The sequence below is a fragment of the Miscanthus floridulus genome, chromosome 7, assembly GCF_019320115.1.
Source record: "Miscanthus floridulus cultivar M001 chromosome 7, ASM1932011v1, whole genome shotgun sequence".
NCBI classification, from domain to species: domain Eukaryota; kingdom Viridiplantae; phylum Streptophyta; class Magnoliopsida; order Poales; family Poaceae; genus Miscanthus; species Miscanthus floridulus.
The window spans coordinates 90613017-90637531 of NC_089586.1; the positions used below are offsets into that span (position 1 = coordinate 90613017).

Below are 24515 nucleotides of genomic sequence, written 5' to 3' on the forward strand. Positions count from 1 at the left end.
TCAATGTAATTTTTGTAGCTCCAAAATAATTAGTTTGCTAGGTTAACTATTGAGCCCTAGTTGGATACATATTAAATCAATGAAATAGATAAAGAAATGCCTTGGGGTTTCATGACTATAACATTGGTTGGGAAGTAACTGCCTTATTCGACAACATGGATGCGTAGACTAGCACGTTAGAACTATCTCGTTAGCTTGTGAGGCGTAATCGGATTTCTAAGCATTTTAGCTGTCAGTCGATTATTTATATTTGTGCATTTGCATCAATACATATCATAATAGGAAAGATGGTGGATCGATGGTATCAAGTAGAGTAGCTGAAAAGATGGTGCCTAGGGATCGTGCCGCCAAGATGGAATACTAACTTTTGATTATATTTTACCTAGGCAAGCCCCGGTGTATAACCCCTAATTTTCTGCACTTTAAATTATATTTGTGCATTAAGTTGTAAGGAGTTGAATGAAACCCACTTGCATATACATATCTTTATCCTATGAGTCTTACTAGTATGATAGGATCGTGTAGATTGCTATGCTACAGGACTTCGGTAGAAGTCGAGTGATTTTCTGTCACTCACGAGAGATAGGAAATATATTATTGTATTATTATCACTTGAAAAATATAAATGGTGGAAAGGAAAAATGATGATCGGGCAGGGATATGGTTTGGGTATTGGTGGGTGTAAGAGGTTGTGTCCTGTGGCCAACGGGGCATAGCTTGGTTACACTGCTTTCCCTATCCGTGTCGGTTAAGGACTGGCCATTGCATAAGACTCTAGGCAAGTCATAGACTTATTATCCCGAGTACATACTTGGGTTTGGGCACTTCTTAGACTTGTTACTCTCTTGTCATGGGGTTCTAGCTCTTTTCGGATCGACTGTCAGGGTGGTTTTTGGGTTAGGAGGTCCTTCCACCGCACTTGAGTCCGGGACTCAGGGGCGGGGGCTTGGAGTCCCAATTTGGACGGGGACCTAGACCCTATGATAGGAGGGTAGTGGGTTGGTCCTGATTGTGCCTGGGGTACAAGCGGGACGTGTGTTTTCGGGGTACCCAGCTGGGGGCATTGATTCGTTAATCATCGGGCAATCTGGTACGGCTTGTCTACGGCCTAGCACTGTAGTAAGAACTGAAAGACGAAAGATGGAAAAAGGAAATCTGATTGCTTATCACCTGCTTGAAAGTAGCACATGTGCTTACATAGAATGGTTAGTTAATGAACTAATGCACTGCTAATAAAAATCGAATATAAGGACGCACCGTTAGTAATGCTCCTGCAGATGCAATCAACCCACAAGCCAGATAGCCTTGCATATCCTTGGAGTCTTTTCTTTTCTCCTGTTGGATAAGTCTTGCTGAGTACAATTGAGTACTCAGGGTTTTATTTCCCCTTGTTGCAGGTGACAGTCGAATGCTAGAGCTGACTCTTGTGTGTGGATTCCTCCTGGTGGGCTCAGAGGGGATTCCTTTACGCTACGATCAGTAGTTTTTTATTTATAACGCTCACTAAATGGCTTTATTAAATGAAAGTTTTATAATTTATTGTTGTAGTTTATATATCAATATTTCATCATGTCATAAATAGATGTTTAATTCCACCGTAACTCTGTTCACATGTTTATATTCCGCTGTTCAATTAAATTATTCATAACTCTGATAATATGATTACATTCCGCTGTTATAACAATAAATATTATACTCTGATGTTGTATTAAAAGTGATGTAAGAAATGGTTAAGAATGATGTAAGCTTTATTCTCTCATTTATGATTCTGATGGAAAAATGTGCATTTTCGAGTTCTCCCTTGGGGTGTGCCCGACGGAACCGCGTGATTTGGTGTCCTTCCTTGAGTGCTTAGTGTCTAATGGAAGACGAACACTCCTGGAAGGCATTAGATTAGACGGTTCTGCCACAGCTCTACACTCATGGCTCAAAGAAATCTCAGTTATATTCCATATCTTTTATAAGCTCTAATTGGGTTGTCATCAATCATCAAAAATGGGGAGATTGAAAGTGCAATCAAGCCCTAATTGTGGGTTTTGGTGATAATGACTACGCAATTATAGGACTAATGAAATTTATCGAGTTCATAAGAAGGGAAATCTATAATCGATGATGTTATACGAGACGGAGGAGTCCCCTAATTTCAAGTGTTGACGACATCAACTCAAAAGGAGGTCTAAATTCTTTTATATTTTGAATTTAAGTTTAGAAAAGTCGTACTATAAAGGGGGACACAATCCTCAATCTAAAATATGCTACCAAGTGCTCTATATTTCACTTACATTCCTCAGTTGCTCAGCCAAGAGAGCCATCACTACATTCCTACAGTTGTTGTCTTGCCTAGTGCGGCAGTGCTGTACCCAGGAGAGAGGAACTACCGCTGAGCAGCACTACCGCACTTGAGCCACGGCACTGCTGCGACTTAAGTGACCGTTGGGGGTTGGGGGTATTTATACATTTTCCCATCCCCTCTAACGTCTGTCTCTTCTTCCCAAAAATCATTTCAGTTCGAGCAGACACAGCAGAGTGCTCATCTCTCTCTCCTCCATTGGTGACCTTGAGCTCCCAAGCTTCTCCATTGATTTCCACATCAATCCTTGAGAGAAATCCCTGGTGCTTAAGTTACTTAGGCAAGCTTTGATGGTGAGTTGAACCATAGGATAAATCCCTGTGTCACCTTGTGCTTAAGTTACTTCACTTGTATTACATATTGTTGTTGAGGCGATTTCTAGGGTTTGTGGCCGATCTACTTGTGTGTGGTGTTCTTACCACTTCTAGCTGTCGATCTGTGTTATATATACCTATAGGAAGCTCAGCAATTTCTCCGATCCAAGTTAACATTCACAGTTTTTGAATTGTGCCTCGAAGTTCTGGCTCGGTAGTGCCGCAGAGCTAGCAGTGCCGTGGACACAGAACGGCAGTGCCGCAGGTTGAATTTGATGAAAGTTCAAGTGTTTGTTTTAACAGGCCTATTCACCATCCTATAGGCTAACCAGAGATCCTACACTAATAGCTAAAAAAAGTTAGCTAGGATCAATCCAATCGGTCCTAGGCCTGTTTGTGTGCATATATGAATAATAATTGTTAGTTAACTAATTTTCAACCGTTTCTTAAAAAAACCTAATTTTCAACCCTAATAACTCATTCAAATAGTGGCCAACTGATGTGCTCTTTTTTCTGCCAAACCTCAACTAGTGGTTATCTTAAGGCCCTGTTTGTTTCAGCTTATCTGAATATCGCTTATAAGCTAGGCACGATTATGTGATAAGCCACGATATGAAAAATCTGAGCTGGACATTTGGCTGAGGGCGGCGGTGTCCTAGAGGCTGGAACCAGAGGCGGCCGGCGACAGCTCAAGTGGAGGCAAAGGCAGGAGCTCGGCTGGGGTACGACCGCCGACAGTCTTGAGGGAGGCAGCATCCTGGAGGCGTCTGGCGGGACACGGCATCCTGGAGGCGTCCGGTGAGAGACAGCATCCTGGAGTCTGGATCCTAAGGTAGGCGTGCTTGCGGTGGGGGAGGGAGGCGGCTGCAGAGGGCGACTTCGCCAATGGTGGTGAGGAACTGCCACCGCCGGCTGGATCTAGGCCACGGAAGGCGGCAGCCGGGACGATCAGAGGCGGTGAGGCTAGAGGGAGGCAGCGGCGGGGATGGAGCGACTTGACGGTGGGGATCCGGAGGAGGGGGCGAAACCTCACGGGAGGAGAGGGCGAGCGCTCGAGTGGAGGGAGGGATAGGCACGGAACGCGGCTCGCTTTTCCCAAATCGCAGCCCTTCGCTCGCGTTTCGAATCACCCTTGCGGGAGATAATCGAACGCGAACAGACGTTCGCGTTGGTGACCGTCGCGACCCATTTCGGCGGGCTTGTCTCAGCAATTCCTTCTGAAACGTGACGCGGTCGTGGAAACAAACATGGCCTAACTAGGTGACCAACCCAGACAATTTAGACTAATTTTTAACCTTATTCAATAACTAGCCTTAACCGGTCTAAATAGGCCATTAGTTCATAGTCTAGCTAATCACTACTTCCTTCATCTACGATTCAAAATTTGTCCTAAATTACAAGGGATCTAGGTGAACTAGCTATTCATCTCAGTCTAAAAAGGCAACATTCACATATATATATATACCCACCATTAATTTATATTACTAACTCAAATATGGTTACTACTAAGGGTTATATGTGTCGTTTGATTTACCACATAATATGTCTTAGAATTTCTAGGATATTTTGTATTTATGGACAAAGGGTATTCGCCCTGTTCACTTGAACTTATCAGCCCGACTTATTAGTCATGGTACAGTATTTTTCTCTTATAACAAAACAGTATCAACCGGCTTATCAACTGTAAAAACCATCAGCAGCTAAAATAGAAAGAACATTATTTGTGAACATAATATCAATGCATCTATCTTTTAACTGCTGGACCCAGAAATAAAATGTAGTTAATAGTCAGCTAGTTTATACTCCCTCAATTTTAAATTATAAGTCACTTGATTTTTTAATACATAATTTTTACTATGTATTTAGACATAATATATATATAAGTGTATAGAAAAATAATATATCTTGAAAGTCAGACTTTATAATTTGAAACTGAGGGAGTATTAGTTTTCAAATTACGAGGATGTAAACAGACAGACCGCTTTCATATAGCGAGGTCACGTTTGCCCCTGAGCACTCCGGAGTACTCCTCTGTCCCAATATTTTTTTTTTAATTCTAGGACTTAGCACGGTTACCTAGGAGAGATGTAAAATTACAATAATACCCTTGTAAAGTTCTGTCTGTTGCATCCGTTGTCAGCTCTTGCTCCCTCGGAAGCTTTCCGAGCTCTCCCATTCTCTCACCTTCGGAGCTGTACCATCTGATACGGCCGGATTTTTATTTTTTTGTGCAGTGGTTTTTGTGGACGAGAAACAACCACGCGGCAGTGGGAGTACATTCAATTCTTGCATGTGGGACCCATGTACCTATATTTAGCATTCTTTTTAGAAAAAAAAAATTAAACTCTAGGATTGCAATTTTTACGGGACGGAGGAGTACTCCAGAATATCCGTGTCGACCGCTCGATAATCCGGCGGGATTCGTCCTTGCTCCCCAAGGCTGAAACACTGAAAAGCACAGTGACAAAACGAGGAAATTGATCGGCGAGACTGCGACATCGCTTTAGCCTGGCGTTGCAGCTTCCTGCTTCCCGGGCGTGTCCCGGTCCATGGTGGGAACAGACCTGTTGGCGTCTTCGGACTCGAGGTGTGCGCCGGAAAGCCAGATGCCCGTCACTGTATCGTTCTTGGCCTTGGCCGAATGACCGGTTTATAGCTAGACACGTATGAGTTCAGCAGTTGCCTACTCCCTCCCTCGTCTGGTTTAAAGCTAGAATTGCATATTTTTTTTTTGACGGAGTGAGTACTCTGCATTGGAGAAGGGCAGTCCTCTGGATTTCTTGTACGTTCACATCTTGGCATCTTGCACATTCAGATTCAGTCCTTCTGGATGCAGCAGAGCATTGTGAGAGGTCAAGGAAGGGGTAAGATGCGAGCCAGCAACTCATCCACCCAAGGGGGGCACAGCTAGGAGTTGCGAACAATTGATCTAAGCTCCCAACACCCAAGTGGCAGTGGTCTCGCGTTAATCCATACAGTACGAAGACCAGACCGGACTTGGCATCTGGCGTCAGCAGCAAAACAGCACGCTTATATACATTGGTTATCTTTCAAAGCCTCCAAGGTTCTTTTTATTACACCAGACACCCATGGATGTCTTGATGTGGGAATGGGATCCAATGATCCATCATCCATGCAAATTAGGCATAGACCACTTGGAGTCGGCCATCCGAGAAGAACCCACATAATCACAACCAGCAAGATGTTTTCACCCATAAATGCACAAAGATAATCATGAAACAACGCCTTCAGTGCATCACTCAAGATCTGTTCGCTTGAGCTTGTTCAGAACTACTTTTCAGCCATGTAACAGTGTTTTCCTCTCACAACATTTCAGCATAAGCCAAATTTCAGCATCAGCCAGAATTCAGCACATTTAACTTTTAACTTCGCACATAATTCTCTGAGTCAAAAATCCTAGTACAAATGGCATATAGAAACTGACATCAAAATCTCATGATCTATAGCTTTCATAATCTTCTCATGATCTATGCTTTCATAATCTTCTCATGATCTATAGCTTTCAGAATCTTTTATGTATTCCTCTTCCTCAGGCAGCAGTGAATGCCTTCTTCACTGCACCACTCTTTGACCCGGCAGGGATCACCTTCAGCACATTAAACCTCACCGTCTTGGACAGTGGCCTGCATAGGCACATGGCACAACAGTGAGTTTTTGAGAGTTCAGAGTGGCATCGAGCAGCTATTATTGGCACAGCAGAAAAGCTAAGTATCTATAGTAAGCCATAATCGTATTGGGAAGAGCGGTGCAAATGTGGAGATATGTTGTGCAAAGACCAAGCTTAGCTTCAAAATAATCAGAACTGTTTTGTTTTTTACCTGCACTGGCCAATGATCACATGGTCTCCTTCCTTCACACGAAAGCAAGGGGAAATGTGGGCGGGGATGTTAGAGTGCCTCTTCTCATACCTATACAAGAATACCAGAATTACAGTTCGTATTAGTATGATGAAATAATCCGATACAAGTCTGAAAACAATCAAAGAATATTCACTGACCTCTGATATTTCTTGACAAAGTGAAGGTAGTTCCTACGAACAATGATAGTCCTGTTCATTTTAGCGCTATGGCATGTTCCAGCAATGATGCGGCCTCTAATTGACACAGTGCCAGTGAACGGGCATTTCTTATCAATGTAGGTTCCTGCAATGAAGAGCACATTTAAGTCTCAAAGTTTACAGAGTTTCTGCACTGAACAAGGAAAGGCAGAGAGAGCTGCATACGCAATTCTGAGTAACGCAATGAAAACAAAGAAAAAGAACCATTACGTTCCAAATATGTATTAACAATGACCCCCCACCCCAAATTAAATTGAAGAGACAAACCAAACATAAGTGGATATCAAACAATCTAGTTTAAGGGAGCAGGAGTGTTCATAAAGAATCTGGTAGATAAAGAAGCACGTGTGTACAGATAATCAAGGAGGAACTAAAAGACAAATTGTCACGCCATTCATACTGTTTCTTCTAGTCACACCTTCAGGTTGGATACAAAGCATATAGCATAATGTTCATGTCAATGGGCATTAAGTGAACAATATAGCAACATTGCCATATGCTTGCTAATGTTTTATATTTCAGTACAGCCCAAGTGTTGCAGAAAGGATCAAACAGTTCAGTGACAGATAGCTTAAATAGGGCACATTTATAACATATAAAATCACAGAGTTTGATTCAGTTGTGGATTCTCTGCTAGTCTCTTAAAAGTGATGAATTAGAGAACACTACGAGCCCATGAATAAGTTACATTAAGCTAACAAGTAACATCAAATTAGGGAGTTCTGAAATGACAAATTGTTGGACAATCGAACTCCAGGACAAACCTTCGATGGCTTCCCTGGGAGTCTTGAAACCAAGGCCAACGTTCTTCCAGAACCTGTTGCCCCCCTTGCCGGGCTTATTCCCCTTGGCGGCCTTCTTCGAGCTGCAGCATTATACAAATGAAACCATGATTAGTAGTTCGTTACACAACAAAATACCACGAACCAATTTAGAAAGAATAACATTACTTTCTCTTACCAGAGGAACACCTTAGGCTGCTTGAGAAAAGCCTTCTCTGTCTGCAAAAACCAGATAATTTGTTTAATTTTTATTACAGATACAATGGTGACAAGTTGATAAAAACTGCTGGCGATAGCAATCCACTTGTGCTAAATTGTAAGAACCAGACTGATCCACGTAGATCTGGTGCTCGACTGAATATTTATCTACATCTATTTTAGAGCGTCACAATTGAATCAATCAGTGAGGAAAGAAGTTACCCACGTCCATTTCATAGTATCAGGATTGAACAAGTCGACACTAATGACGAAATTGAGAATCAAACCATACCACTAGATAAATAGACGTCTACATAAGAGTAAGGACACCTCGACAGAACAGCACTAGACCTGAAGGTGTCAACATGACTTACAAGCAAGGCACCATAGCAAATTGGGCCAAAAGAACGCTGCGACTGCGAGAAGGCTAGTATTCCCCACTCGGACTTATCGAAAGACAACAAATCGATAGCTCGTCGTGCAGTCCACGGATGCAACTCACCTGCTCCGCCATGGTTGATGTTCGAGAGGACTAACGTGCAGCGGCGCACGGCGTAGGCGGTGGCGGCGGCGGCGGCGGCGGGAGGATAGAAGGCGTGCCCAAACCAAACCCTACTCGTCCGGCTGGTTATATGTATGCGAGTTAGATGGGCTTTTGTTCTTTTCTTTTGAGAGGTTACATAGGCTTTTATTTTTTGGGCCGTAGTGCTTACTGGTTACATACTGGGCTTTACTACTACCGCGGGTAAGCCTTTTTTTTAAAAAAAAATAGTTTTTTTTAAATAACTGTTCCGAATAAAAAGGTGGGCAAACCAGTCCCAGTGGGGAGTCTCCCACCAATTGAAACGGGAAAAAAAGGGAGGTCGAGAGATTCAAATCTCGCGTTCCATTGGTAGCAATTCCCATCTCTGCACAGCTCCCTAAAAAAAATCTTAACTTCTTATACGAGTTGGATTGAAACAAAATTCTATAGCTCACAGTGTTTTTTTGTAGCCATTTTCATGCTGAACATTCTATTGATTATTATTTTAGCACAAGAATAGTAAATAGTTTCAAAAAAGATGTTGTGAGCTATAAAATTGTACATATGCATAGTAGAAGTGTTTGTTCATGGTCAAACTTTATACAAAATAGACTAGCGCATGCTATCATTCATATTTTAATTGGATTTTCTTGAAGCACTTTTTTAGTTGCATTGCGTAGAACCACGTTAACACCGAACACTTAATCATTTGGAAGCATTATAGGTTTTGTTTGGTTGAAGCACTTTTAGGCCTTGTTTGGATGTTGTCGTGTTGACCTCAATCCACAGATAGAATTTAGTTCAAGTTTCACTCCAATTCACCTCAACACATATAGATTGAGATAAATACGACAACATCTAAACAAGGCCTTAATGATACGCCGAGAGAACAAGTCACAACCGTATCAGAAATAGAATCACTAATTTCTTGATTCCATAACGCCCGACCATGGGCGGGATCGACCTTAAATAGCATGGATGGGATCCCACTACGATTTGATCATAGGCAGATCTAACCAAATGTGAAATAACGTTGTGAGCTGTTTACATCACAAAAATGAGTAACCAAACACCACCATAGATGTTCTATGAGTAGCTTTCCATCGACTTTCGTTGTGCGAAATGCTAAGACAACAGAGAGCGCAACCACTGTTATATATTTTTTTCTTGAGATATTACTAGCAAACGTCTTGGATGTGAATACAAAAAATCGAGCCATATTGATAATCTTCTCCAGCACCAGCAGGATAAACTAGGTGGAGTTAGCAAGATTTTTTTTCCAAAGATTACCACTTACCGCAGTCACGTGACTTATTGAAATACTCGATGTCACATGTGGCTTACCACCACTGCCATATACAAACCGTATTTTTTTTTTGAATAATAAATAAAGGAAATTGGAAAAGAACATTTTTTTCGCATGCATATTTGCATAATAATGCCTACAAAGCCGGACAGGGCCTTGGCCGGTTGTCTTGTCTCCACGGCACAAAAAAAGGAAGCCAACAAAGCCGGCCAGCTAATCGCCTATTCCCTCCCTCCATCGCATTCCGCCAGGCTCCGCCAACGTCCGTGCGCCCCCGCGTCGCCGCTTCCTTCCGTCCTCGGCGAATCGAAGCCGCTAGCCCCCCGACATCCATGGCGGCCGCGTTAACCCGCCTCCGATCCGCCGTCGGGCGGCTCGGGTCCTCCCGCGCCCGCGCCTTCTGCGCAGCCGCTGCTGAGGCCGCGGCCGCGGCGGGGCCGTGCAGCGACTCTAGGGCTGTCGCCGCGGCCGCCGGCTCGGGGCTCGGGATCTGGCTTCTGTCCTCGAACCCGCAGCCGCTCGCGGACTCCGGCCAGGCGGAGGATGCCGCTGCCGCAGGCGGCGGAGGCAACAGCGGCTTCCCCGCAGCTTTCGGCGGTGTCGGAGCCACCGGGGAGCGGGGAGAGCGGGAGGGCAGGTTCCTGTTCGGAGGTGAGCACCCTTGGTTGAACCTGTAGCGCTATGCAATGAATTAGCTCGTCTGCCTTTTTTTTGTATAGATAAAATGTGATGCGTCCGAGCCTGTGGATTTGTGGCTATCATTGCACGAAAAATGCTACTGGTTTTTTCTCGCCGGGTCGCCGTCAGTGCGTTTGAAGAGCATTTGTCGCCATGTATATTATATGTAAGTTAATCTGGTCATAGTTGATAGAAACGGCATGATGATTTGGTTACCATCGTCTTGTAGATTCATATCGCCGACGGGTGTTCTTCAAGTACGAGAAGAGGATTAGGACACGCAGCCCTCCAGAGAAGGTAACTGTGGCATTCCATATCTAGAATAACCATTCTACGTCATATGGCTTGATAATTTTCCCATTCAAATTCTTGTGCTGCTTCTGCTAGATCTTTGAGTACTTCGCATCCGTCCACAGCCCGGAGGGTGAGATGTACATGTTACCTACCGACCTGATGAGGGCGGTTGTCCCCGTTTTCCCCCCATCCGAGTCCAAAATTGTCAGGGAAGGGAGATTGAGGGGGGAGCGCCACCCTGGCGAGCTACAATGTGCCCCATCTGAGTTTTTCATGCTATTCGATACAAATGGTGATGGAGTCATCTCCTTTTCTGAGTAAGTGGGTTGTGACTTGAACTAAAACAATTGTTTGCCATTTCTCCTGCCATCTACTATACATATCTGCATCATAATGGTAGATTTCTCTGTGTTCTGTCTAGTTATCTTTATGCAATGGAATAGTTAAGAGAAGCTACTGTAGGGATATATTATCATATATAGGCGCTGACACGCTGTTATAACTTATAACATCATGTCAACTATACATGCGTAGGGATGACACTGACACATCTAGGCATCTAGCTAACTGGGTATCAGTATCACTATGCTATTAGTGTTGCATGCCTTTATGTACTATTTTTCGATTTCTGTAAGCCATATGTCATTATTAATTTCTAATGTTGCCTCATGCAGGTATATCTTCTTTGTAACATTACTTAGCATCCCTGAATCAAGCTTCAATGTGGCTTTCAAGATGTTTGATCTTGACCACAATGGGTATGTTATCTTCCAGCTACTGGAACCCATTCATATTCATATTCTGTAGAGGCTTCTTTGTGCATCTCAGCATCTGGTCCCCCTCTTTTCTTATTTTAATTTAATTACTTCGTCTGTCCCAAATTGTAAGACGTTTTGACATTTATAGATTCATAGCTTTTACTATGTATCTAGACATAATATATATCTGGACGCATAGTAAAAGTAATGAATCTAGAAAAGCCAAAACGTCTTATAATTTAGAACGGAGGGAGTAGCTTTGAACCATTTAATTGTTGCAAGCATGCTCACTTACATATTTTAGTTTGGAATTTTTTTGACTAGCCATATCTTGTTTGGTAATACTGGTGTCAGATGACTATGGTCATATGTGCGATCTTCCACAGCTAATGGTGTCTGGGGAAAATGCAATCCCATGTTTCTTTTGGCGGCATTTGATCACATTTGGTATATAGAACTCCCGATGTGACCCCACTGGCAAAATGTCACCTCCATGGATTCAAAGGAAGCACCAGATCTCAATTTCTCAACAAAGAACACCTCCAAAGCCCTCCACCCTGTTAGTCGCTGAATTCTCACTCTTGGTAGTAGGAGAATTCTTACTCTCATCGAGAGAGGATGACACTAGGAGTTGGGGCAATTTTCTTGTCTATTTCTCACACAAGCTCACACAAATGCCATGCCAACTCAAGGGGTTGGGGTTACATATTTATAGGCTGCTAGCCAGCCAAGCATATGCCAAGATGCTAGTCTAAGATGCTGTCCTCTAAGATGCTGTCCTCTAGTCTAAGATGCTGTCCTAAAAACAGAAAAACAGCCACAAGGACCATGACCATGTGAGCATCATAGCCCCACAAAGACCAGCCACACATGAGACTTATCCATCATTCTCCCCCTAAGTCTTGTGCGTCGTCTTGTGGGAGAGTTGAACCATCCCGGTCCTGGAGCAGAGCTCAAGGAACTTGATCCTCCCAAGGGGCTTGGTGAGCAGGTCCGCAAGCTGGTCCTTGGTGTTGATGTAGCTCGCCTTGATGCTCCCTTCCTCCAAACAGCTTCGGATGAAGTGGTACCTCACCCGGATGTGCTTGCTGCGTTCGTGGAACACGGGGTTCTTTGCCAGGGCCAGAGCGGACTTGCTGTCCACCCTGAGCTCCACCGCTCTAGTGTCTCTGCCGAGGAGATCACCAAGCAGTCGAGTGAGCCAGAGCGCCTGAGTCGAAGCAGTGGAGGCCGCTATGTACTCGGCCTCGCAGCTGGACAGGGCCACCACCTGCTGCTTGACCGACTGCCAGCTAACGAGGCACTTGCCGAGGAAGAAGAGGATCCCGCTCGTGCTCTTGCTGGTGTCGATGTCGCCGGCGTGGTCGCTGTCGCTGTACCCGACGAAGTGTGCCGCCCCAGGGCACCTCGGGTAGTAGAGGCCGTGGTCGAGAGTCCCCGCAACGTAGCGGATGATCCTCTTCACAGCCTGCTGGTGCTCCGTCGTCGGTCGCTGCATGAACCGACTAACGTAGCCGACGGAGAATGCCAAGTCCGGCCGTGTGTGGGCGAGGTAGCGAAGGCTCCCCACAAGACGCCGGTACTGCGTAGCGTCCACCTCCTCCGTCGTGCTGTCGCGGCTCAGCTTCAGCCTCTCCTCCATCGGAGTGAGAGCTGGGTTGCAGTCGGTGAGCCCAGCTAGCTCAACGACGCGCTTGGCGTAGGCGGTCTGTCGAAGCGTGATCCCAGAGTCATCCTGGTGTACCTCGATTCCCAGGTAGAAGGAGAGAGGCCCCAGGTCACTCATCTGGAAGGTGGCCTTCATCTCTTCCTTGAATGCCGCCACCTCCGCATCCTTGGTGCCGGTGATCACCAAGTCGTCGACGTAGACACCCACCAACAGGGCATTACCTCCATTGCCCCGTCGGTAGATGGCCGCCTCGTGCGGGCTTTGCTCGAAGCCCATCCCCTTTAGCGTGGAATCCAGCTTGGCATTCCACGCCCTCGGTGCCTGTCGCAAGCCATAGAGGGCCTTGCGCAGGCGGAGCACCTTGCCCTCCTTGCCGGGGATCGCAAATCCCGGCGGCTGGTGCACGTAGACCTCCTCCTTCAAGTCGCCGTTAAGGAACGCCGACTTGACGTCCATGTGATGAACACGCCAGCCCTCCTGGGCAGCTAGCGCAAGGAGGAGTCGCACGGACTCCATCCGTGCCACGGGAGCAAAGGCGTCATCGAAGTCGACCCCCTCCTGCTGCACGAAACCTCGTGCCACCAAGCGAGCCTTGTGCTTGACGATGGCACCGGCTTCATCCCTCTTCAGCTTGTACACCCACTTAAGGGTGATCGCGCGATGACCACGAGGAAGGTCAGCAAGCTCCCAGGTGCGGTTCTTCTCAACCGCATCCATCTCCAACTGCATCGCGGCGCGCCATGCCGCGTGTCTCTCGGCCTCTGCGAACGACCGAGGCTCGCCGTCGTCACACGCAAGGTGCAACTGCGCCTCCAGGTCCTCCAGGTCATGAGGCACCAGTCCCGGCACCAACTGGTCGCCGAGAAGGTTCTCCATCGTACGGTACCGCAACGGCTCGCCGTCGTGGTACGCGTCGATGCGCTCCTCGTCGTGAGAGAGCGGTGTAGCGAGCTCAACCGGGCTATGCTCGACACGAGCTGGTGTTGGAGTAGACGTGCCCGGAGAGGTGCCTGTCGGTGCTGGAGTGCGTGGCGTTGCCGGCTGTGGTGAAGCCGGCGAAGAACTCATCGCAGCCGAGGTCCTGGCTGGAGAGCGTGGAGCTGTCGGAGTAGCAGGCGCCGGGGTCGGTGGAGGCTTGGGGACTGGGGTAGACGCGCTCGCCGAAGAAGAGCTGCCTACTCCCCCAGCTCCCTCGAAGTGGACGTACTCGACAGTGAAGTCGTCGTAAGTCGGAGCCGAGCCATCGTCCACCGCCTTGTCCCACGCCCATCCTCGCCCTTCGTCGAACACAACGTCGCGCGCCGTGCGCACACGCTGTGTCTTCGGGTCGAGGATGCGGTAGGCCTTCGAGCCCTCCGCGTAGCCGATGAACACTCCCGGAGTGCTCCTGTCGTCGAGCTTGCTGATGTGGCCAAGCTCCTTGGCGAACGCGAGGCAGCCGAAGACCCGCAAGTGGGAGACCGCCGGCTTGCGCTCATGCCAAGCCTCGTACGGCGTCCTGCCGTCGAGCGCCTTGGTAGGCGAGCGGTTGAGGATGTAGACGGCCGTCACCACCGCCTCTCCCCAGAAGACAGCCGGCATCCCCCTCTGCTTGAGGAGGGCCCGAGCCATCCCCACAACCGTCTGGTTGCGCCGCTCGACGACGCCGTTCTGCTGCGGGCTGTACGGCGCGGAGTAGTGGCGCTGAATGCCCTCGTCAGCGCAGTACGACGCGAATTCAGCCGCCGTGAATTCGCCGCCGTTGTCGGTGCGCAGCACGCGCAGCTTGCGGCCGCACTCCGCCTCCGCAGAAACCTGCGCGCGTCTGATGGCGTCCGCAGCCTCTCCCTTGCTGCCGAGGACCATCACCCACATGTAGCGGGAGAGGTCGTCGACGAGCAGCAGGAAGTAGCGTCGTCCTCCCGGTGTGGCCGGTGTCACCGGGCCACACAAGTCCCCGTGCACGAGCTCGAGCCTCTCCTTGGCTCGAAAGCTCGCCTGCTGGGGAAAGGGGAGTCGCCTCTGCTTCGTCAACACGCAGACGTCGCAGAGCTGCTCCACATGGTCGTGGCATGGCAGGCCTCGCACCATCTCCGTGGCACTGAGCCGCTTCAGGGCCTCAAAGTGAAGGTGCCCGAAACGCTCGTGCCACTGCCACGCCTCGTCGTCCCGACGAGCAGCGAGACAGAGGGGTTGTGCCACCTGCACGTTAAGGACGTAGAGTCGATTTGCGCTTCTGGATACCTTGGCAAGAAGGCGACGACGACGATCCCAAATCCTCATGACTCCGTCCTCAACCACCACGCGCGAACCGTTCTCATCCAGCTGTCCCAAGCTGATGATGGAGTTCCTCAACGCGGGGATGTAGTAGACTCCGGTGAGCAGCCTGTGCTCACCAGACACGGCGGTGAAGATGATGGAGCCGACGCCCTTGATCTCCACGCCGGAGGCATCCCCAAACTTGACGGAGCCTCGGACGCTAGAGTCAAGCTCGGTGAAGAACTCCCGTCGACCGGTCATGTGATGGGTGGCGCCGGTGTCGAGGCACCACCCGTCAGTCTTGTCGTTGCCGGAGCTGTCGCCGAGGAGGGCGTGTGCTTTTGGCTCGTCAAGGTGGAGGAGAGCCGCTGCGGCCGGTGCCGCTGGAGGTAGCTCGATGCTGGCATGTGCCATGAACAGAGCCGGCTCCTCCTCCGCCTGTGCGACGTGGGCCTGGCCGCGTCGTGGCTGTCGACAGTCCTTGGCCCAATGGCCAAGCTGGCCGCAGTTGCGGCAGGCGTCGTCTCGTGCCGGCTTGTGCCTGCCGGCGGCGCCGCCCTGGGCGCCTCCGCGGGCATCACCCTCGGCACGTCCTCGCGCCCCGGCCTGGGCGTCTCTGCGCGCCTTACGTGGCTTGCCACGCTTGCGGCCGCCTGTCGCGGAAGAAGGCTCCCCCTTCCTCCGGTCACCCTGGCTGGCAAGCCACTGCTCCCGAGTGAGAAGGAGCTTCCCGCCAGTGGTGATGGGCCCTGAGAGGGACTGTGGCTCATCACTATCGACGACCTTGAGGCGACCTATCGCCTCCTCGATCGACATCGTGGAGAGATCCAGCAGCGACTCGATCGAGCGAGCCATCTGCTTGTACTTCTCGGGGACGCAGCGGAAGAGCTTTTCGACAGCTCTCTCCTCGCCGTAGGTGTCGTCGCCGAACTGCACCATCTTCTGCAACAGAGTGTTGAGACGGAGAGCAAAGTCATCAACGTCCTCACCTGGCTTGAAAGCCAGGTTCTCCCACTCCTTGCGAAGTGCCTGCAGTGTGGACTTGCGGGCGCGGTCGCTGCCGATGCGTGCCGCAGCGATGGCGTCCCAAGCCTCCTTGGCAGTCCGCTTGCTGGTAAGCGAGAACTGCATCTCGGGCGGGACTGCAGCGATGAGAGCATCCAGCGCCCGTCGATCTAGGTCGTAGTCGACGTCGCCGTACCGGACTGCCTCCCACATGTGCCGCACCTGGAGCTTTACCCTCATCACCGCAGCCCACTCGACGTAGTTGGTCTTGGTGAGGGTAGGCCACCCACCGCCGGAACCGACGTCCCTGACAACAGCCTGGAGCCCGTGGTAACCACGGTACCGATCCGGGGAGAGAGAGCCACGCTGCCTGTGAAGGCCGCGCTCTCCATCGACCCGTCGGTACCGATCCGGGGAGAGAGAGCCACGCTGCCTGTGAAGGCCGCGCTCTCCATCGACCCGTCCGCCACCGTTGCCGTGCGCGCCTCCTCCAGGAGCGCCACCGGCGCGTCCGCGCCTGTCTGGGCTGCCGCCGCGCTCGTGGGCGTGCGCGGCTGCCCCAGGAGCGCCACCGCCGTGCGCGCCTCCTCCAGGAGCGCCGCCAGCGCGTCCGCGCCTGTCTGGGCTGCCGCCACGCTCGTGGACGTGCGCGGCTGTCCACTGCGCTGCCCGCGCTCGCGCTGCCTCCCTCTCTAGCAGCTCGAGGTCCGCGTCGGCGATGTCGTCAGCGGAAATGGAGCTGCCGATGCTGCCGCGCAGAGCCTCGACCTCCGCCGCCGCCGCACGCGCTGCATTCGCCGCCGCCGCTGCTTCCGCCTCCGCTCTGGCTGCTGCCAGCTCCGCCGCTGCTAGCCTCGACGCCCTTGCCGCCGCCGCAGCGGTCTCTGCCGCCGCTCGCTCGCGTTCCTCTGCCGCGGCAAGTTCGGCCTCCTGCCGACGCCGCGTGCTCGAGGCGACCGAGCGCTGAGACTGCCCTGCGGACATGACGCGCTACCGGGGGGCTGCTGCGTGGGGAGAGGGCTGCTTCAGACGAGCTGGGAGAGGAGTGAACAGGAGCGGCCGGAGGAGCTGCTGCTGCCAACAGCTGGGGCTGTTGTGGGGCTGGGAGAGAAGATGAGCAAGAGATGCTCAGGCTACAGGATAATACGGCTCTGATACCACTTGTTAGTCGCTGAATTCTCACTCTTGGTAGTAGGAGAATTCTTACTCTCATCGAGAGAGGATGACACTAGGAGTTGGGGCAATTTTCTTGTCTATTTCTCACACAAGCTCACACAAATGCCATGCCAACCCAAGGGGTTGGGGTTACATATTTATAGGCTGCTAGCCAGCCAAGCATATGCCAAGATGCTAGTCTAAGATGCTAGTCTAAGATGCTAATATGCTGTCCTCTAGTCTAAGATGCTGTCCTCTAAGATGCTGTCCTCTAGTCTAAGATGCTGTCCTAAAAACAGAAAAACAGCCACAAGGACCATGACCATGTGAGCATCATAGCCCCACAAAGACCAGCCACACATGAGACTTATCCATCACACCCCACCCCCAAATTTTTATCACAACATTTCGTAGCAAATCTAATATCCATTTCAATTAAGGAATCCGGCTATACATGAGTTATTGCATTGGAACATTTAACCAATGTAAGTCCTTAGAATTGAAAATTATGAATGCCGTAGTTCTGGAAGAAAATCAGATAGAGTAAAAAGAAATATCTGACATCGCTAGTTTTGACTTCTGCATTGTTTTTTTCCATTTCTGAATCGATTAAAATTATGTGGTGCGCTTTACATTGTGGTATGTGCTTTACAGAAGGACGCCTTTAAACTATATTATCTATGCCGCATGCCTACATGTCGTTTACATTTGGCAATTCATGTACAGTTTGTCATCCAGAAAAAAACCTGCTTTTTGAGCATGTCCAATCATCTCAGATGTTATTAAGGGTATGATTAAATTTGACAAGCTGTTTATCTGTTTATTATTCTTTGTTCTCACTTGCTACTATGTCTTCATCACAGGGAAATTGACAAAGATGAGTTTAGGAAAGTGATGACACTGATGCGATCCTATAATAGACAAGGAGCTGCCCATAGGGATGGTTTACGCTTTGGACGTAAGGTTTGTCAGCTGGTGGAAGATGGTGGACTGGTCGAGTACTTCTTTGGCAAGGATGGGAATGAACATCTACACTATGATAAGTTCTCTAGTTTTTTGAAGCAATTGCATGATGAGGTGATTTATTTCTTTTTCATTTTTTTGTTCATTAATATATTATCAATCTAGATAATGTTTCCATTGATATAACTCTTGAAAGACTTAGTGTAAAGCCAAATAAATCAGAGTCTGTATCAATCAACTGCACTTGTTAGCATTTGCTTCTGTATTTCTTCAGAGCTCGAAAACCGTTCATTTCATAAAGGAAGATTATGTGTCACAAATAGTTTTATTTTCTATAAAATGTTGATGAACATGACTATGCTATATGTAAGTTTGCAGATTAATTCGTATAGAGTTGTATTTGGTTTTATATACTTTCTATAAAGAAGTAAATTGTGGAGAATCAGAAACAGATTATTTGTACATGGAAAATACTGCAATTTCTGGAATGTAGAAAAAGAAGGGACAAGCTCGCACTACCAAATTCCAATTCGTGCCCAATTTTGAACGCACAACTTATGGTAGAGTTTCCTTGTTTTGAAACTATTTAGTGTGTCTTGGAGAAACTGAACTTTGATAAGGTCAAAGTTCAATGTTTTTACTAGTGCATCTCATTTTGTATTGGTGTAGATTAGTGATTATTTCTATTGTATTCTACCTCTTGACCATCATCTGGGTTTCCATCATAAAATAAACATTAATAATCCTTGTTAAAGGATTCAGTGAAAGCATGGAAATTTTCTTAGCACCACAAGCCTATGTGGTACCCCCTCCCCTCTCATTATGCCTAGTCCATTCACGAGAAATTTTTAACTCATTGTGTTTTTCCCTTGGTTGAACCTTCTGCAGATTGTTCGCTTGGAGTTCAGTCACTACGATGTGAAATCATCCAACACAATACCTGTGAAGGACTTTGCTTTATCCATGGTTGCTTCTGCTGATATGAATTACATAGACAAGTTACTGGATAGAGTCGATGATTTGGATGACAATCTTGACCTCAAGGATCTGCGCATTACCTTTGAGGTTGGACTATTAGCTATTCCTCATCAATCATCATTGTCCTTGGGTTCACCATTGTTCCATTTCAAATTACAAATCTACATTTTCAGGAGTTCAAGGCATTTGCTGATCTTCGAAGAAGGTTGGAACCATTTGCAATGGCCATCTTCAGCTATGGCAAAGTAAATGGTTTGTTGACGAAGCAGGATCTAAAACGTGCTGCATCACATGTAAGGTCTTCTACACCTGCCCTGTGTAGTTTGAGTTAGCTATTACCAATTGAAATATATTTCTTCCAGGTTTCATTAGAAGAACTCCGCCTATGGTGGGGCGCCTTTGGTGTCCCAGCATAGCAGGTCCCAAGCCCTGGTAAAGGAGGAGGGTTGTGTTAGGCGTGGCGAGCCAATGTAAAAACTTAGCCACTTAAATGGAGATGAAACCCGAAAGAAAATCGTTGGGGCGTAACCCTCTTAGCGACGCGCCATATCGGAACCCGGGTATGGTGTTAAATGGGCAAGGGTCGGGTCGTCACCCCCGTGACGCGCCGTGTCGTGATCTGGGCATGGTGTCAAGTAACCAAGGATCGGGTCGTCGCTTCCTTAGTGGCGCGCTACATCGGCGCCTGGGTGTAGTGAAAAATGAGCAAGGGTCTTCGCATCAGAGTCGACGGGTGCGAAGGGTAAGGAAGCTAGTCGAACCAACTAGGATCCGTTTAGGTAGTTGGAATATAGGATCACTTACAGGTAAGTTAAGAGAATTAGTTGATACCGCGACTAGGAGGCGTGTAAATATATTATGCGTTCAAGAGACTAAATGGAAGGGTCAGAAGGCGAAGGAGGTGGACAATACAGGTTTCAAGCTTTGGTACACAGGGACAATCGCGAATAGAAATGGAGTAGGAGTTTTGATTGATAAGAGCCTCAAGAATGGTGTGGTGGGAGTGAGAAGGCAAGGAGATAGGATTATCTTAGTCAAGCTTGTCGTTGGTGATATGGTCTTGAGCGCAATTAGTGCGTATGCCCCCCAAGTAGGCCTCGACGAGAGTGCTAAGAGACAGTTTTGGAAAGACTTAGATGGCCTGGTTAGAGCTATACCTAGTAGTGAGAAGCTTTTTATAAGAGGAGATCTTAATGGGCATGTAGGTACTACAAGCGCAGGTTTCGAGGCAGTTCATGGAGGTTTTGGGTATGGTAGTAGGAATCAGGAGGGGGAGGAAGTTCTGGACTTCGCGGTAGCTTTTGACCTGATGATAGCCAACACTTTCTTTAGAAAGAGAGAATCTCATCTAGTGACCTTCAGTAGCGGACAACACTGTAGCCAGATTGACTTTGTCCTCGCAAGAAGAAAGGACAAACGAGCATGCTTGGATTGCAAGGTGATACCAGGGGAGTGTGTTGTTTCTCAACATAAGCTTTTGGTGGCAGATTTTCGTTTTCAGGTGCGTGCCCATAGGGATAAACAAGCTAAGATTGAAAGAACAAAGTGGTGGAAACTGAAAGGGGAGACGTCAGAGGTATTTAGGGAAAGGGTTATCAAAGAGGGCTCTTGGAAGGAAGAAGACGACATAAACAATATGTGGGACAAGATGACAACCAACATTCGGAAGGTAGCCTCAGAGGTGTGTGGAGTAACCAAAGAAAGGGGACGCGAGGCTAAAGATACTTGGTGGTGGAACGAGGAAGTCCAAAAGGCTATTAAGGAGAAGAAAGAATGCTATAGACGCTTGTACCATGACAGGAGTGTGGACAACATAGAGAAGTATAAGGTGGCAAAGAAGACTGCAAAGCGAGCTGTAAGTGTGGCAAAGGGTAGAGCGTACGAGGATCTTTACCAACATTTGAGTACGAAGGAAGGAGAGAAGGACATTTATAGGATGGCTAGGGTTCGTGAGAGAAAGACACGGGACTTCAACCAAGTTAAGTGCATTAAGGATGAAAGGGAGCATCTCTTGGTAAAGGAGGATGAGATCCGACATCGATGGCAAGAGTATTTTGACAAATTGTTCAATGGTGCGAATATGGACACAACCTTTCAGTTGGATGACTCTTTTGATGACACCAATAGGCGCTTTGTGCGGAGAATCCAAGAATCTGAGGTCAGAGAGGCGTTGAAAAGGATGAAAGGAGGTAAGGCGATGGGACCGGATGGTATCCCAATCGAGGTGTGGAGATGCCTCGGGGACATAGCTGTAGTATGGTTAACCAAGCTGTTCAACTATATTTTTCGATCGAACAAGATGCCTGATGAGTGGAGGAGAAGTATATTGGTACCGATCTACAAGAATAAAGGGGATATTCAAAGTTGTACAAATTACCGGGGAATTAAGTTGATGAGCCATACTATGAAGCTATGGGAGAGAGTTATCGAGCATCGCTTGAGAGCAATAACGCGGGTCTTTATGAACCAATTTGGTTTCATGCCCGGAAGGTCAACCATGGAAGTCATTTTCTTAATAAGACAAGTTATGGAGCGGTATAGGGAGAAGAAGAAGGACCTACACATGGTTTTTATTGACTTGGAGAAGGCTTATGATAAAATACCAAGGACTGTTATGTGGTGGGCTTTGGACAAACATAAAGTCCCAACGAAGTACGTCGGGCTTATTAAGGACATGTACAACAATGTTGTGACTAGAGTTCGAACAAGTGATAGAGACACGGATGACTTCCCGATTAGGATAGGACTACATCAAGGGTCAGCTTTGAGCTCTTATTTGTTTGCTTTAGTGATGGATAAGGTCACAAGGGACATACAAGGGGACATCCCTTGGTGTATGCTTTTCGCGGACGATGTAGTGCTAGTTGATGAAAGCCGGACAGGGGTGAATCAGAAACTGGAGTTATGGCGAGAGACTTTGGAGTCCAAAGGTTTTAGACTTAGTAGAACTAAAATTGAGTATATGAGATGTGACTTCGGCACTACTACTCGGGAGAAGGAAGGTCAAGTAGTGCCTAGGAAGGATACTTTTCGATATTTAGGATCAATGCTACAGAGGGACGGGGATATTGATGAAGATGTTAGCCATAGAATCAAAGCAGGGTGGATGAAGTGGCGGCAAACGTCTGGTGTCCTATGTGACAAAAGGGTACCACAGAAGCTAAAAGGCAAGTTTTATAGGACGGCGATTAGACCTGCTATATTGTATGGTGCAGAATGTTGGCCTACGAAAAGACGACATATTCAACAGCTAAGTGTCGCGGAAATGCGTATGTTGTGTTGGATTTGCGGTCATACAAGAAGGGATCGAGTTCGGAACGATGATATACGTGAGAGATTAGGGGTAGCGTCAATTGAAGGAAAGCTTGTCCAACACCGGTTGAGATGGTTTGGACATGTGCAACGGAGACCTCCAGATGCACCGGTGCGTAGTGGAATCCTAAGTCAGGATAGTAACGTGAAGAGAGGCAGAGGAAGACCGGAGTTGACTTGGGTAGAGGCAATAAAAGAAGACTTGAAAGGATGGAATATATCCAAAGACTTAGCCTTAGATAGGAGTGCTTGGAAGACAGCTATTCACGTGCCTGAACCTTGATTGCTTCTGTTGGGTTTCAACTCTAGCCTACCCCAACTTGTTTGGGACTTAAAGGCTTTGTTGTTGTTTTTGTTGTTGTTGTTGTTGTTGTTGTTTCATTAGAAGAAGCACTGGGTTTCACATTTCTCTCATTATGTAGTGTTCTGCCCTAGGCTGCTAGCTAGCCTGTTTGTTTATAGCTGACATTTTCCGGTTATTCACAAATATTAGATCTGTTTTCTGATTCATTTCCTACTCTTTGCTTGATTGCTTCTATTGGGTTTCAACTCTAGCCTACCCCAACTTGTTTGGGACTTAAAGGCTTTGTTGTTGTTGTTGTTGTTGTTTCATTAGAAGAAGCACTGGGTTTCACATTTCTCTCATTATGTAGTGTTCTGCCCTAGGCTGCTAGCTAGCCTGTTTGTTTATAGCTGACATTTTCCGGTTATTCACAAATATTAGATCTGTTTTCTGATTCATTTCCTACTCTTTGCTTTATAGGTTTGTGGAGTGGACTTGACTGACAAAGTAGTGGACATAATTTTCCATGTGTTTGATGCTAACTGTGATGGTAACCTGAGCTCAGAGGAGTTCCTGAGGTCATTACAAAGAAGAGAAAGTGACATTCGCCAACCAGCAACTTCAGGTTTCCTAGGGGTGATCGCCTGCTGGCTGAACTGTACAAAGTGTTCTCTTCAACAGATGCTGCCCCAGTAGATTCTTTTGACGCTCATGACAGTGTCTTCGTTGCCCTTGGTTGCTCTGTGCTTAATGTAGGTTTGCCAAACTGAAAGTTTAGTTTTATTATTCAGTTTCCATAAAATTTCAACAAAACTACTTGTTAATTGCTCATCTAGGTACATAATAATGGTCTTTATCTATTTTGCGATGATTTTGATTATGTGCAGGAGCTGGAGAACGTGATCGACAGCAGATAGAGTTCTGAAGTGTGAAGAGGGTTTTTGGTGTAAATATTACCCTGCGGCCCCTGCTTAATACTGATTAGATTTGGTCATACCACGTAGCAGCTGTAAGGAATACCTTCCGTTCTCGTCCAAGGGCTCCGATGACATATCTTCTCCCCTGACGTTAAAATGTTCATCGACTTAGCTGGAGTCTTGCTACCTATCTTGCTTTTAGCTCATCCCTGATGCTAATGTTCTGTGGATTGTGGCCGGACAATCACACTTGTAATGACTAATCGATGCTTCCCTTTTACTGAATAAATGAATGGTAATGTGATCCGTTGGAAAGATTATGTTATGGAAAAAAGGTTGTGACATACAGGATGTAAATCAGGAGAGTATAACTATGTACACATTTGGGAGTTGTGCATAACTTGCGTATAAATAGACCTACACGACCACACCGCCGGTTACAGGTTGATCCGGTCATGGATCATACGAGTCCAGATATAACAAGCATTTTTCTCTCAAAATTTATGTTTCAGGCTGGAGTAAGAGGATTTGTTTGTAGTTCTGTATAGCAATTTTTTTATTTGTATAAACCTAAAGCCCTATTATGTTATCAGTTATTGAATGGACACTATGGCATCCACTACTGGCTCACCCTTGATTTATTCTAAACTGAAAACTTTGCGTAAACATTTAGTATTCTGTATTCCAACGCATTTTTTTTATTTCAGGCAGATT

General features: G+C 47.4%; 2 protein-coding genes across 2 annotated transcripts; one reads left to right on the top strand and one right to left on the bottom strand.

Annotated features, from left to right (window-relative positions):
• Positions 1-5995: 5995 nt before the first annotated feature.
• LOC136463786 (small ribosomal subunit protein uS17-like) lies at positions 5996-8349 on the bottom strand. Its single transcript, XM_066462763.1, has 6 exons — positions 8225-8349; positions 7703-7743; positions 7507-7607; positions 6683-6827; positions 6504-6593; positions 5996-6308 (listed from the first exon to the last, which is right to left on the bottom strand). The coding sequence occupies exons 1-6, from the start codon at positions 8234-8236 to the stop codon at positions 6215-6217; spliced, it is 483 nt and encodes a 160-aa protein (XP_066318860.1). The 5' UTR covers positions 8237-8349; the 3' UTR covers positions 5996-6214.
• A 1324-nt stretch (positions 8350-9673) lies between these two features.
• LOC136467286 (calcium uptake protein, mitochondrial-like) lies at positions 9674-24116 on the top strand. The gene is made up of 9 exons (XM_066465926.1): positions 9674-10202; positions 10459-10526; positions 10617-10840; positions 11198-11281; positions 18212-18425; positions 19200-19376; positions 19463-19582; positions 23365-23636; positions 23772-24116. Exons 1-8 carry the CDS (start codon positions 9884-9886, stop codon positions 23578-23580), a joined length of 1422 nt encoding a protein of 473 aa, XP_066322023.1. The 5' UTR covers positions 9674-9883; the 3' UTR covers positions 23581-23636; positions 23772-24116.
• Positions 24117-24515: the final 399 nt, after the last annotated feature.